At 48.1% G+C, this 11,878-nt stretch overlaps 1 protein-coding gene and 1 long non-coding RNA gene across 29 annotated transcripts in view; one reads left to right on the forward strand and one right to left on the reverse strand.

Annotated features, from left to right (window-relative positions):
* FRMD4A (FERM domain containing 4A) overlaps positions 1-4,432 on the forward strand; it is a 491,624-nt gene extending 487,192 nt beyond the window's left edge. For all 6 annotated transcript variants that reach the window (XM_059910391.1, XM_059910396.1, XM_059910410.1 and 3 more), the window contains one exon: positions 1,250-4,432. In XM_059910391.1, the coding sequence (XP_059766374.1) occupies positions 1,250-1,352 (103 nt within the window). In that variant the 3' untranslated portion in view covers positions 1,353-4,432. The remainder of the gene's footprint in view (positions 1-1,249) is intronic.
* The window catches only part of LOC132357140 (uncharacterized), a 32,121-nt gene extending 20,539 nt beyond the window's left edge, over positions 1-11,582 (reverse strand). For 13 of the 23 annotated variants that reach the window (XR_009500177.1, XR_009500183.1, XR_009500182.1 and 10 more), the window contains exons 1-4: positions 6,482-10,689; positions 4,830-4,954; positions 2,560-2,663; positions 1,714-1,914 (exon numbers count right to left, since the gene is read on the reverse strand). This is a non-coding gene — a long non-coding RNA (uncharacterized LOC132357140). Of the gene's footprint in view, positions 1-1,713; positions 1,915-2,559; positions 2,664-4,829; positions 4,978-5,692; positions 5,785-6,481; positions 10,690-11,373 lie in introns of those variants that run through there. The other 10 variants (XR_009500176.1, XR_009500168.1, XR_009500171.1 and 7 more) reach the window with 10 other exon arrangements.
* Positions 11,583-11,878: the final 296 nt, after the last annotated feature.

Below are 11,878 nucleotides of genomic sequence, written 5' to 3' on the forward strand. Positions count from 1 at the left end.
GGTAATCCAGGCCGCTCTGCAGCTGTTCCTGCACAGGGCACCGAGGTCAGCCACGCCCACGTCAGGGGCTGCGTGCGGCCAGCAGGGCGGGGAGAGGAAGGTAGGACCCCATCTCCTTGGGCCAGCGTCTGGGCGCCTCCTGGGCAAATTCCAGCCCACTCCTAGATTCACTGAGATGAAGTGTGATCTTTAGCCCTGAAAGAGCTAGCTTAGGATCAGTGGGGAGGGGCCGTTTCCCTAATAATGACGCCTAGTAATGACCATGGGCATCAGCATATCCGTGTGATCGCTTCTTGATATGTAAAGACCACAGCTGACCCTTGAACGACACAGATTGGAGCTGCACAGGTCCACTTGTACTCAGGTTTTTTCCAACAAATACAGTCGGCTGGCCCTCCGATCCACTGATGAGGAACCCACAGATACGAAGGGCCAAGTGTACTGCACCAGTTTATATCAGGGACTTGAGCATCCTCAGACTTTGGTATCCAGGAGGGCTCTTGGACCCAATTCCCTGCAGATACCAAGGGACGACTGTACCCAACCTGCGTCGTGACGCACAGCTGCAAGTATTTTTTTACAAAGTCTTTTCTATACGCTTTTCTATATATTTTCAATACTTTTTTTGATAATCACACAACAATACATGTTATTTCAAATAAACAGCAGTAAGACTCCATGCAAAATATCACCTCAGTTTCCCTACAGGGAAACCTGCCATTTCACATGTGCTTCCGGGACAGAATAAATATCTGGGGGACGCTGGTTACACCTGGGATCTCAGGGAGGACAAAGCAAGCCACTGTTCTGAGAAAAAAAAAAATCCTGCGGACTCCAGCCGGAGGGGTTCTGGGCCTTGGCTGCGTGGGAGAGTCACGTGGGGGGATGTGAACGCTCCCGACACTCAAGCACACCCCAGACCGATTAAACCAGCATCTCCACGGTGGGCCCGGACAGGAGTGTTTTGGGGGTTCCCTGGTGATTCCCACATGCAGCCGAGCCTGAGGACCACCGCGTAAGTGTTAGCTCCGTTTCCCTCCACCGCTGTGCAAGGTTTAGGTCCCCTCTTGTGTGAATGTTTCCCCGTCGGCGTGAGCCGGCTGTACACTCAGCCTTGTCGCAGGCCTGGTTCCTTATGAACAGGGAAGACTAGTGATCATTACTGGCCCCCTATGAACATGTACTTCTGAACGCAGACTAAGTGACATTCCCCCCTAACCGTCTCCTCTCGTCCTTGGATTCCCTGCAGGAGCTACAACGATAGCTGTTTCCTGGATTCCTCCCTCTATCCAGAACTAGCTGATGTCCAGTGGTACGGGCAAGAAAAAGCCAAGCCCGGGACCCTCGTGTGAGCCAGCCGGCCTCAATCTGGCCGCCTCGACGCCATTCTGAGATCACCTCACTGCCTCTCATTTGCCTTACCCAGACGCAGTGTCACCCTGCACCAGCTTCGGCCCTCAGCACTTTTCTTCTCCTGTCTCCGCGTCCCCCTCACCCTCCAACAACCTGACTGAGGAGACATTCTGGAAGGTTCCGGTCCCACTGTGTGTCCCCTGGCTCCCTTGCCCAGAGAGCCAGGCACCAATCCTCAACGGCACCTTGGTGGCTCCCCCCTGCTGCGACAGCCCCCTGGCCGGGAACCATCAGGGAAGCTGGCTGGCCTGGATTCCTGTGGGCTAGTGGCATTGGTGGAGACCAGGAGAGGGGACTTACGTACAGGGCGATCCAGAAAGACTGTGAAAGCTGGGGCCCCCCTGGAGGCCCACCAAGCCCTTGGTGACGAAGATGCCTCGTGCGAACATTCAGCGGACAGCTGAACTACTTCCTGGGAGGAGTGACTGTTGCGGGAGCAGGGAGAACGGAAACAGAAGCTGAACACGTCAGAGATGCATCCAAGGATCACAGTCAGTTATGCTGCCAAAGATTTAAAAAAATTAAAAACTAAAAACACACAAAAAATTAAGAGGGGCCAAGAGGAAGACATTCTTTCTGCAATGAGACCTCCTTTAAATCCTCCACTGCTATTGCATCCCACACGTGAACGTCAGCCATCTGTGACGGGTGCCCCTCTTCACCCCTCTCCATTGAGAGCCTGAAAACTAACCCCATGTGATGGCCACGTCGGGGGACCCCTGGCTGGCACTGCTGACTTGGATCTCCATGAGTCTGGACCCCAAGGAGAACAGACCCACGGGGAGTAGCGGAATGTCCGCTTAGCCCCGGCCTGCATGGGGGGTTCAGCCCAAGACACAAAGCTGCTTTCCTTTGCGGATTTGTAGGAAACGTAAGGTGATGGTTGCCAAAAGTGGTTCTCTCTCATTAAAACAACCAGTAAAAGTGTACCCTATTTTTTTCTCACAAGGTGTTTCATTTGATTTTTTATGGGAAGCCAAGGGAAAAAGCACACTGCAATCCATTCAAGTGTTTAACTGTCGTAGCCCATTTTCTGTTTGTTAGCACTCGTGTGACAAAGAGCTCAGATTCGATGGCACCCGGTTACCAACGTGTCACTTCTTCCAGGAACCCAACTATGCCCTTAGGTAGGAAGACCGTACTCACATGTCTACTAGCTGGCAGGCAGAGCAGGGTTGAAAAAATATATCAGCTCCCAGAGGGCCCATATGCCTACGACATCATCAGCGACCTTGATATGTCACGATGGTCTGCAGGTACCAAAAAAGGAAGAGAGAAGAAAGGTGTGTGGGAGCTGCACGTTTACATGTGTTTTGAGCTATGCTTAATACACAACTGGAAAGCCATCAATCTTCAAAGGCCTCAAAAATAGTTTTATAATACTAACAAGTGCACACTCGTAGTTGGGTTATTTCAAATGGCACAAACACGGTCTCCACAGAGGTGGGATGCTGTGCTTATTGGCGCAAGTGGCGGGGCGGGGGGCGGAATTTCTTTTCTCACTTGTAATGACTTCCTACTGGAAAGGCAGTGGACAGCCAGAGACAGGAGCTGGGGTGGGGGAGATTTGTGGGCAAGCAGAGTTGAAGTTAGCTTTAGCGTAACAAGAAAAAGCTTTGTTTTTTATGTATAGGTAATCCAAGAATAAACAATAGACTCTACCAGACCAGGAGGGTAAGAACGGACACTTAGCATTGGTTAAAATGAACTATCAGGAAATACCCACGGTGCTCCCCCTGCGGGCTCACGGCAGGCTGGGGCCAGGCTGGACGGCTCAGGGCCGGGCTTCCCTGGCTCTGTGCACTGCTGGGTTGGTGATACCAGCTTGCGGAAGGGATTAATATTCACAGAACACTTTAGGGGTGAACCCTGCAGGGTAAATAAAATTGGTTATGATGATATTAAACAATTCTGGGGATTGACACGGGCAGGGGTGTTGCTCTTATTTTGATGCTCAGAGCTACAAACAGCAGGTTTTTCTTTCCCCATTCGGAAACATTCTGTATTAGGCCAGATTCTTTCTCCCAAAAGAAGATGCATGAATAATCAAACTGAACTCTGTCCCAGAGGAAAAGTCAAAAGGGAAATAGACGAGGTGACCAGGTTACATACTGCGGATGATACAACAGGGATAGTAGTTTGAAATCAAGTCTGAAGTCAGTCGGATCAAATTTTTAGCCCAGTTGGGTTACAATGACTGAGAGACAAAAATTCTTTCTAAACACTTGGGTGTGGGATTCGGGGGGCAGAAAGGAATGGAGGCAGGATAGAGGGGCAGAATTACAGTTCAGGCAAACAGTATGATGGTCTGGTAGTAAAGACGGAGATTAAGTAAAACAGGTTTTACTGTTGAGCTGCGTTCAGTTCCTACAGGATGTACATAAAAGTGCTGGTCCTTTGAGACTGACGTGGTTAATGATGAGTGTGGTGGAAAATGATATAGTTACTGTACACAAGCACTGGCAAGCTCTTTATGTATCCCTATTTCTTTAAGGCAAATTAAGATGAAATATGAAACCCCTGGTCTGATACAAAGCCCCTACTGGATTCTTTGGATACGTATAAGAAACTGCCTGTTTAGCCAGAAGGCTGGTGAAAACACCTACGTCAGACTTTGTTATGAGACAGGTGGGTTTTTCTAATTTGATCATATGCAGGTGAGTGTTGAAACCGTTCAAATTCCAATTTGTTTTCATTCGGTATTAGTTTAGTTCTACACATAGCAAACCCCATCCAGGTGCTATCAGATGACCAGTTACTGCTTAATTAACTAGGTGTAAAGTTTTACATATACATTAATGTCAATAGTTTATTACAAGTCGTGTAAAATGGACTCTAGTTTAATAATGGGGAAGAAAGGATTAGGTCGCTCCTGAAACTGACTTGTAGAGCATGTAAAATGATTTTACTGGATTCTGTTCAACTGTAATCAATGACAAAGATGTATGTTGTAGACAAAGTTGCAGAATTAAAAAGAAATCTGCTTTTAATTTATTCTTTTTGTATTAAGAATTTGTATAGTACCTTTACATTTTGCAAAACAGTGTTGTCAACACTTATTAAAGCATTTTCAAAATGAAAAGATCTCAGTTGCCTCTTGGACATTCTGTTTGTTTCTAAGTGATAAATACGCATGCTCCGGGGATCTGTCATTCAGTTGCCTGTGCCCCATCGGGCTCCTTTTTTAAAGTCAGTCTATATAGATGATATTCTCAGTGGCTTACTCCATGATGTAGACAGGCTTGGTTTGTTTAGTAGAGGCTAATTCCCTCTTATTCTAGTTTCCTTTTTTAATTATACAAAGATAATATATTCTTAGGTATTCCTCCTACTACAAAAAGGATTTGAGATGAGAGGTCAGCCTTTGTTAGGATGCTATTTTTGTATTTGTATCACTGCTCATGACAAATAGTTACCTGTGTGCAGTATGTGCTAGGCTGGGTACTGTTCCCACAGAGCAGTGCCACGTGGAAGAAACACCGAGGGCGTCTGGGCTCTGGAGGTCGTCGTCCTTCGTCTCTGTCCCCTGTGGTCCCTGGTTCTGTGTAGGACAGAAAGGGCCAACTGGGGAGACAGGCAGGAAGCTCAGGCTCTTTACCACCACTGCTGTTCATACCACAGCTCAGACTCCTGTCACCCACCCTCTAAATCCTATCACCAAAGCAACAGTCCGCTGGGCCTGCAGGTACAAAAAGCCCACACTGATGGGCAAATTGGTGACTGGCTTACTTTAGTGGAACTTTTGCTGCAACTACATCCCTGGCCCCCTAACCCACACTGCATGAAACTAGAAATCTGGCAGCCAAGAGCATCCCGGGATGGAAAGCCTTGCTGAAGCATTTGCCACCGGTGTGGGTTAACCCCTGCCAAAAATGGAAACAAGCCATTGAGAACTTGAAGCACGTCTGGAAGCAAGCCCATCAGGACAGCATCTTATACTTCCTAAGCCTGTCCTTGGCAAAGTAACGAAGGCCTCTGTACCGAGGTGATCAACACTGATTGCAAACAAATAGGATCTTCCGTTATGCCTTTTCCATGTAAATATGTCGCTGCTCAGGAAAGAAATCTATCTCCTATTAAGCTCTATCACGTGAAAGCAGCTGGCCCACAGGACGCTGGGACATTCCTGTTTCTTTCCCACTCCTTCCTACCTTTCACCACCCATACACACACACACACACAAGCACACACATGCACACACACGCACTCCCCTTACGTTGTGTCAACAAGGCAATTCCAAACAGTCATTATTTTGGTTATTAGAGAACACAGTAAATACCTGATTGCTGTAGAAAGCACTAGAAATAGCCAGGCCTCTCCTTCCTTACTCCCAGAATACCAGTTCAAAAAGGCTCAGACACGAAATTCTCTCTAAAAAGAGGAACATCAGAGAACCCCTGATGTGAGCCAGCAAGCAGGCAGGGGCCCGCTGTTGAAGCCAGTCATTCACTCCATATTGTGTGATGGGTCCAGGTCCTCAAAACCTTACATTCTCGTGGACTAAACAAACAGGCACACGACCATGACATAAGGGGAAATGAGGTCACCAGCATTAAACAGAAAGCAGAGAGTAAAATGAGCCCCATGGATAAGAGGTCAGCAAGTGTGTAAATGGGATCTCTCACTCGTCTCTCGTTCAAGGAGCTGCCTGGTCAAAGGGATGGCAGAGAAAAGGTGAAAGGACGTGCAGAGGTATAACCTCTCTGCCTTGCACAAAATCACACCCCCAGCATAGGCAGTATCTGTTCAGGTAACAGCTGAAGGACCTGGGTTGCAATTCAGGAATATAAACAGCGAGCAGGTTAGCTGATAGGGCCCATGTTGTGCAACTGCACCAAGATTTTTTTTTAAATCAGAAAACCCCATTTTTCTCTCCATACATTTTTATCCCCACAAAAGAGTAGGTTCCTTTTGTTTTTCACTCATTCATCCATTTTCTATCAAACCCCCTCCAATCATGCTTCCATTCCTCCCACTCTACCAAAACCACTCCTGTCAAGGTCAAGGATGCCTCCCCACAAGGCCAAATCCGACGGTTGATTCTCTGTTCGCGTGCTATGTGACTTACCCGTAGCAATGGGCACAGCTGATCCCTCTGGCGTCCTTCATGGAAACACTCTTGCCACCTGAACCCAGGGCAGCACATCCTCCAGGTTTTCTTCCTCATCACAGTCAGGGCTCCTCCCGCCAACCTCCTTGATGGTTTTTCTTCATCTGCCCGAGGTCTGGGCGCTGGAGTGTCCCAGAGCTCAGTTCAAGGCCTCCTCTTTACCATCCACAGTCATTTCCTGTAGCTCTCATCTTGTCCATGGTTTTAAGTGTCTTATGCTGAGGACACTTGTGTCTCTCCCTGTACCCTGGACCTCAGCTCTAAAACTGGTCCAATCCTCCAGCCCACTCAACAGCTCCACATGGATGTCTAACGTGCTAACACGTCCAGAGCTGAATTTCTGACGTTCCCTCCAAACCTGCTCCATTAATGACCTTCCTCAGCTGAGTCAGAGGCAATTCCAGTCTTCCAGGGCTCAGGCCAAAACCCTTGGAATCAACCATGATGACTTTCTTTCTCACCTCATGGTCAACCAAATGGATGTGAAATCCCTGCTCTCGGAAGATATATATTCTCCTGGGAGTAGAAGGAGGGAGAAAATGAAAGCAAATTACATGGCACATTAGGAGATGTGTCATGAGGACAGTATTGGGTAAGCAAGGTTGGTCAGTGGAAGATCTAGCCCATGACAGGAGGAGCAACCCCTTCTCCTCCAAGTAAGGTAAGAACAGGTGGTGAGTGTGGGAAACAGACCTGAAGCTTTGCCTCCATACTCAGCCCGGTGTGAGAAAAGATAGGTGAGGCCACCCTCCAGGTGAGACAGGAAAGGAGGGCAGGGTCGGGCTGGAGCAGAGTCACAGGTGAGAACAGCCCTGAGAGGAGAGGAGGTGGAGAATGCCCTCCAGGCATCACTTGGGGCCCAGCTGACACCGGACACTTGGCGTGTGCACCCCCTCCAGTGGCACCTGCTGGTGGGCGCGGGAGGGGACAGATGGAACGTGCCAGTCCCGGGCTGTGTAGTGCAGTGTGGCCGGAGGGCAACAGGGCAGGAGAGTAGACGGTCCTGGTGATTGAGTGAAGCGGTGACAACGGGATCTAGACGGACTACACAGAAAAGCAAAGCCAAGAAGGTGACGATGAAGTAGCAGCGAGTGGAGGAGTGAGTGGACAGAAGGTCTTGAAGAGACTGAGGACGAGCAGGGTGGGAATGGAGGAGGCGGGGCACGAGGACAGGACTGCACGCCCGCACAGGAGGTGAAATACCCGCTTCTCCATCGCCTTAGTTCTCCGTGCTTGGGGTGGATCCCAGGATCTAGGAGCAAAGGCCACGCGTGCCAGTGGGAAGCCAACCTGAGCTGGGGGTGCCGGAAGAGGACCTGGCCTCATTCCCCCTCGCACAGGAACTGCGAATCCAGCTGCCTGTTCAATCAGGAGGCCAAGACCACGCCACTTATTTTAACGGAAAGGGTTGAATATCAAGGGTTGTGAACAGGATAGTGCAGAGGCGACAGAGGTGATAACCAAGGGAAGCAGCCCACACCCTTAGGGCTGGGAAACAGAGACAAGGGACTCTGAAGACCCAGAAGCTGAAGGGGGCGCCCGCGGAGCTGGGAGTCAGACCTCTGAGGCGTGGACACTGCACAGCTGGTACCGGTGCCTCGGGACGTGGCAGGACCTCACGGAGCCGGGATTCAAAGGTCTGAAAGGGGCACCGGCTGATGGCGCTGCGATTTTCGAGAGGCAGAGCTGGTTCTATGAAAGTGTGGCAATCCTGCGAGCCAGGACCTCCTCCTCCAAGAATGAACTGTCACTGCTGGGCTGCGACCCGCGGCTGGGCCACCACCGCCAGGGACAGGAGGCAAACATCGAGCAACAGGCCCCTTCTTCCCTCCTCGGGGTTCCCATCTCCCGTGCGCCCCACCATCAGTAGAACCCAACAAAAAGCCAGTCAGCAAAGGAGAAACGTGGTTTGCAGGGTCTCATCCCGAAGCAGGGTGTGGCAGGTGCTGCAGGAGAGGCAAACACAATTTTTTATAATTTTGCAAAAAACACATGTACCCTTTCGGCCCACGTTAGCGTAATGTGAGTTACTGTTCTAGAAGGGACCGTGGTAGTAACAGGTGGAAGCGTATCAAGATACTTTCCCCCGGGACTTCCCTGGTGGCGCAGTGGTTAAGAATCCGCTTGCCAGTGCAGGGGACACGGGTTCCAGCCCTGGTCCGGGAAGATCCCACATGCTGCGGAGCAACTAAGCCTGTGCGCCACAACTACTGAGCCTGCGCTCTAGAGCCCACAAGCCACAACTACTGAGCCCGCATGCCACAACTACTGAAGCCCACATGCCTAGAGCCTGTGCTCTGCAACGAAAAGCCACCGCAATGAGAAGCCCGCGCACGAGGAGTAGCCCCCGCTCGCTGCAACTAGAGAAAGCCCGCGTGCAGCAACGAAGACCCAACACAGCCAAAAATAAATTTTAAAAAAAAAGATACTTTCCCCCCAAATGATGAAAGCACAATCGTGCATTTTCTCAAACACCTTTCACATCCGTAGAGGTATTCAGTTTATTCCTCTCAAAGTCATTTCTAAGTCTAATGGAGATTTGGCAGTAACACAAGAGAACAAGAGCTAGATGCCTCTGTCCAACGGAGTGACAAGAATCTCCACCACAGGCCAGACCTCTGTCTGCTCTGAAACCTGGCTGTCTCTGAACTGCCTTTAACGTCCGTTTGGTTCATGACTTTTCTGCAGTTGAAATGACCTGGTGCCGATATCCAGAGCTCATTCCCGCACACACTGTTACACTTACGTGTATCATAGTAGGATGTGGACGTGGCAGAGTCAGGTCTTGTTCCCGTTGGGGTAGACGGGACCTCAGGGCACTGGGACACACTTGCTACACGCCTCAATGGTTCTGAAAGCTGAGAAATCTGAGTAACGTGTATATTGCTTAGGGACTGAATTCCACAGAATATATGGAAACACAACTGCAGGAGCTTACCCAATACTGTCCTCAGAGAACGTGAGGTCCAGAGGAAGGCAGCTGTAATGATTAATTTTATGGGTCAACTTGACCACGACCCGGGTGCCCAGATGTCTGGTTAAACGTTACTCTGGGTGTGTCTGTGAGGGTGTTTCTGGATGAGATGAACATCTGAATCGGTGAACTGAGTAAAAGATTGCTCTCCAGTGTGGATGGGCCTCATCCAATCTGTCGAGGGCCTGAATAGAACAAGAGGTGGGGTGAGGGAGAAGCTGCTCTCTCTGCCTGACCGTGGAGCTGGAACGCTGGTCCTCTCCCTCCCTCAAAGTGGGACTTGCCAGAGGCTCTCCTGGATCTCCAGCCTTTGGATTCAGACTGGAATTTACACCACTGGCTCTCCTGCTTGCAGACAGCAGATCATGGGACTTCTCAGCCTCCATAATCAAAGGAATCAATTCCATATATACAATCTCCTTGTAGGTCTGTTTCTCTGGAGAACCCTAATACAGTGGGGTTCAAGGTTTGAACAATGACCCCCACGATGCCATTAAAGAACTGACTCCACCATCTTCAGCATGGGTCTCCCACTGTCAAGACTGCAGGATGGCTGCAAAGCACTGAAGCATCATGACCACTTTTTAGGAAAGAAGAGAGAAAGGGCAACATTTTTGTTAACTAAGTCTATCTCTCTTTTTTTTTTTCTTTTTTAGAAAAGCAGTAGGTTTCCTGGAAGTCCCACCCAAAAGACTTCTATCCATATTTATTGGTAGAACCTGTCACAAAACCAACTCTAACTTCAAAGGGTCCCAGGAAAGCAAGTAGTTTTTACTGTGCTCACTGCAGCTCTGCACAAAGTAGGGCTCTGTTGGTAAAGGAGAGGAGAATGAAAACAGGGTAAGCAGCTGGCACTGTCCACACCATACATATACGGCCCATAAACATGCAGACCTAAAGAAGAAAAATACAAACCAAGTCTTAATGAAACAGTAATCTAATAAAACTACAAAGTTTGACAAAAATTTAAAAACTCACATGATTTCCTCTTCTCTCAAATCCCACACTCAGGCATGCCACTATGAAAAGATTATGTTATTTAAGATTCACATGATTTGATTTTTATAAAATCTATCTGGCAAAGATAGCTGACAAAGGTTATGCCTGAGCTAGTTACAAGATTATTTCCCCTGTGCATAGAAAACCCTGCATAAAGGCAAGCCACAGGGCGGGAGAAGTATTTGTAATATATATATATCTAACATAGGACTCATAGCCAGAATATATAAAGAACTATAAGTCAGTAAGAAAGAGGCTGGGAAGTCAACAGAAAAAAGTGGACAAAAATAAAATCTTGAACAGAAACTTCACAAAAGATAAAATCCAATGGCCATTCAGTACGTTATGAAAAATGCTCGACTTTACTTGTCCTCAGCGAAATGCAAATTAAACCCACAATGTGATACCATGTTAACCCCCCAGAAGAGCTGAAGTGGAAATGACAGAGCACAAACCAGGGGACGCTCAGATGTGGGGCGCCTGGACCCCTCAAATCCTGCACGTGGGATGGTAACCTGGCACAAGCCCTTTGGAAACCTCTTCAGCAATACCTTCTGAGTACATGCATATCCTGTGCCCCAGAAATTTCTCAGCTTCGTATATACCCTACAGAAATTTATACTCACCAAAAAATGCATGTACAACATTCATACACAAACTGGAAACAACTCAAATGTCTATCAAGAGTAGAACTGGAGAGAGCAGTGAGAATGAAAGAACCACACAGACACACAAGGATGAATATCAGAAACTAAGTTGAGACAAAGAAATAAAATGTAAAAGGAGTCACGTATAACTGACCTCATCTATAAATGGGTAATTAAAAACAAGCAAACTCCTTTTTATGGCTGAGTAATATTCCATTATATCTACGTACCACATCCTCTTTATCCATTTGTCTGTCGATGGGCATTTAGGTTGCTTCCATGACCTGGCTATTGTAAATAGTGCTGCAATGAACACTGGGGTGCATGTGTCTTTTTGAATTACGGTTTTCTCTGGGTATACGCCCAGTAGTGGGATTGCTGGGTCATATGGTAATTCTATTTTTAGTTTTTTAAGGAACCTCCATACTGTTCTCCATAGTGGCTGTATCAATTTACATTCCCACCAACAGTGCAAGAGGGTTCCCTTTTCTCCACACCCTCTCCAGCATTTGTTGTTTGTAGATATTCTGATGATGCCCATTCTAACTGGTGTGAGGTGATACCTCATTGTAGTTCTGATTTGCATTTCTCTAATAATTAGTGATGCTGAGCAGCTTTTCATGTGCTTCTTGGCCATCTGTATGTCTTCTTTGGAGAAATGTCTATTTAGGTCTTCTGCCCATTTTTTGCTTAGGTTGTTTTTTTGATATTGAGCTGCTTGTATATATTTTGGAG

The sequence above is a fragment of the Balaenoptera ricei genome, chromosome 2, assembly GCF_028023285.1.
Source record: "Balaenoptera ricei isolate mBalRic1 chromosome 2, mBalRic1.hap2, whole genome shotgun sequence".
Lineage (NCBI taxonomy): Eukaryota > Metazoa > Chordata > Mammalia > Artiodactyla > Balaenopteridae > Balaenoptera > Balaenoptera ricei.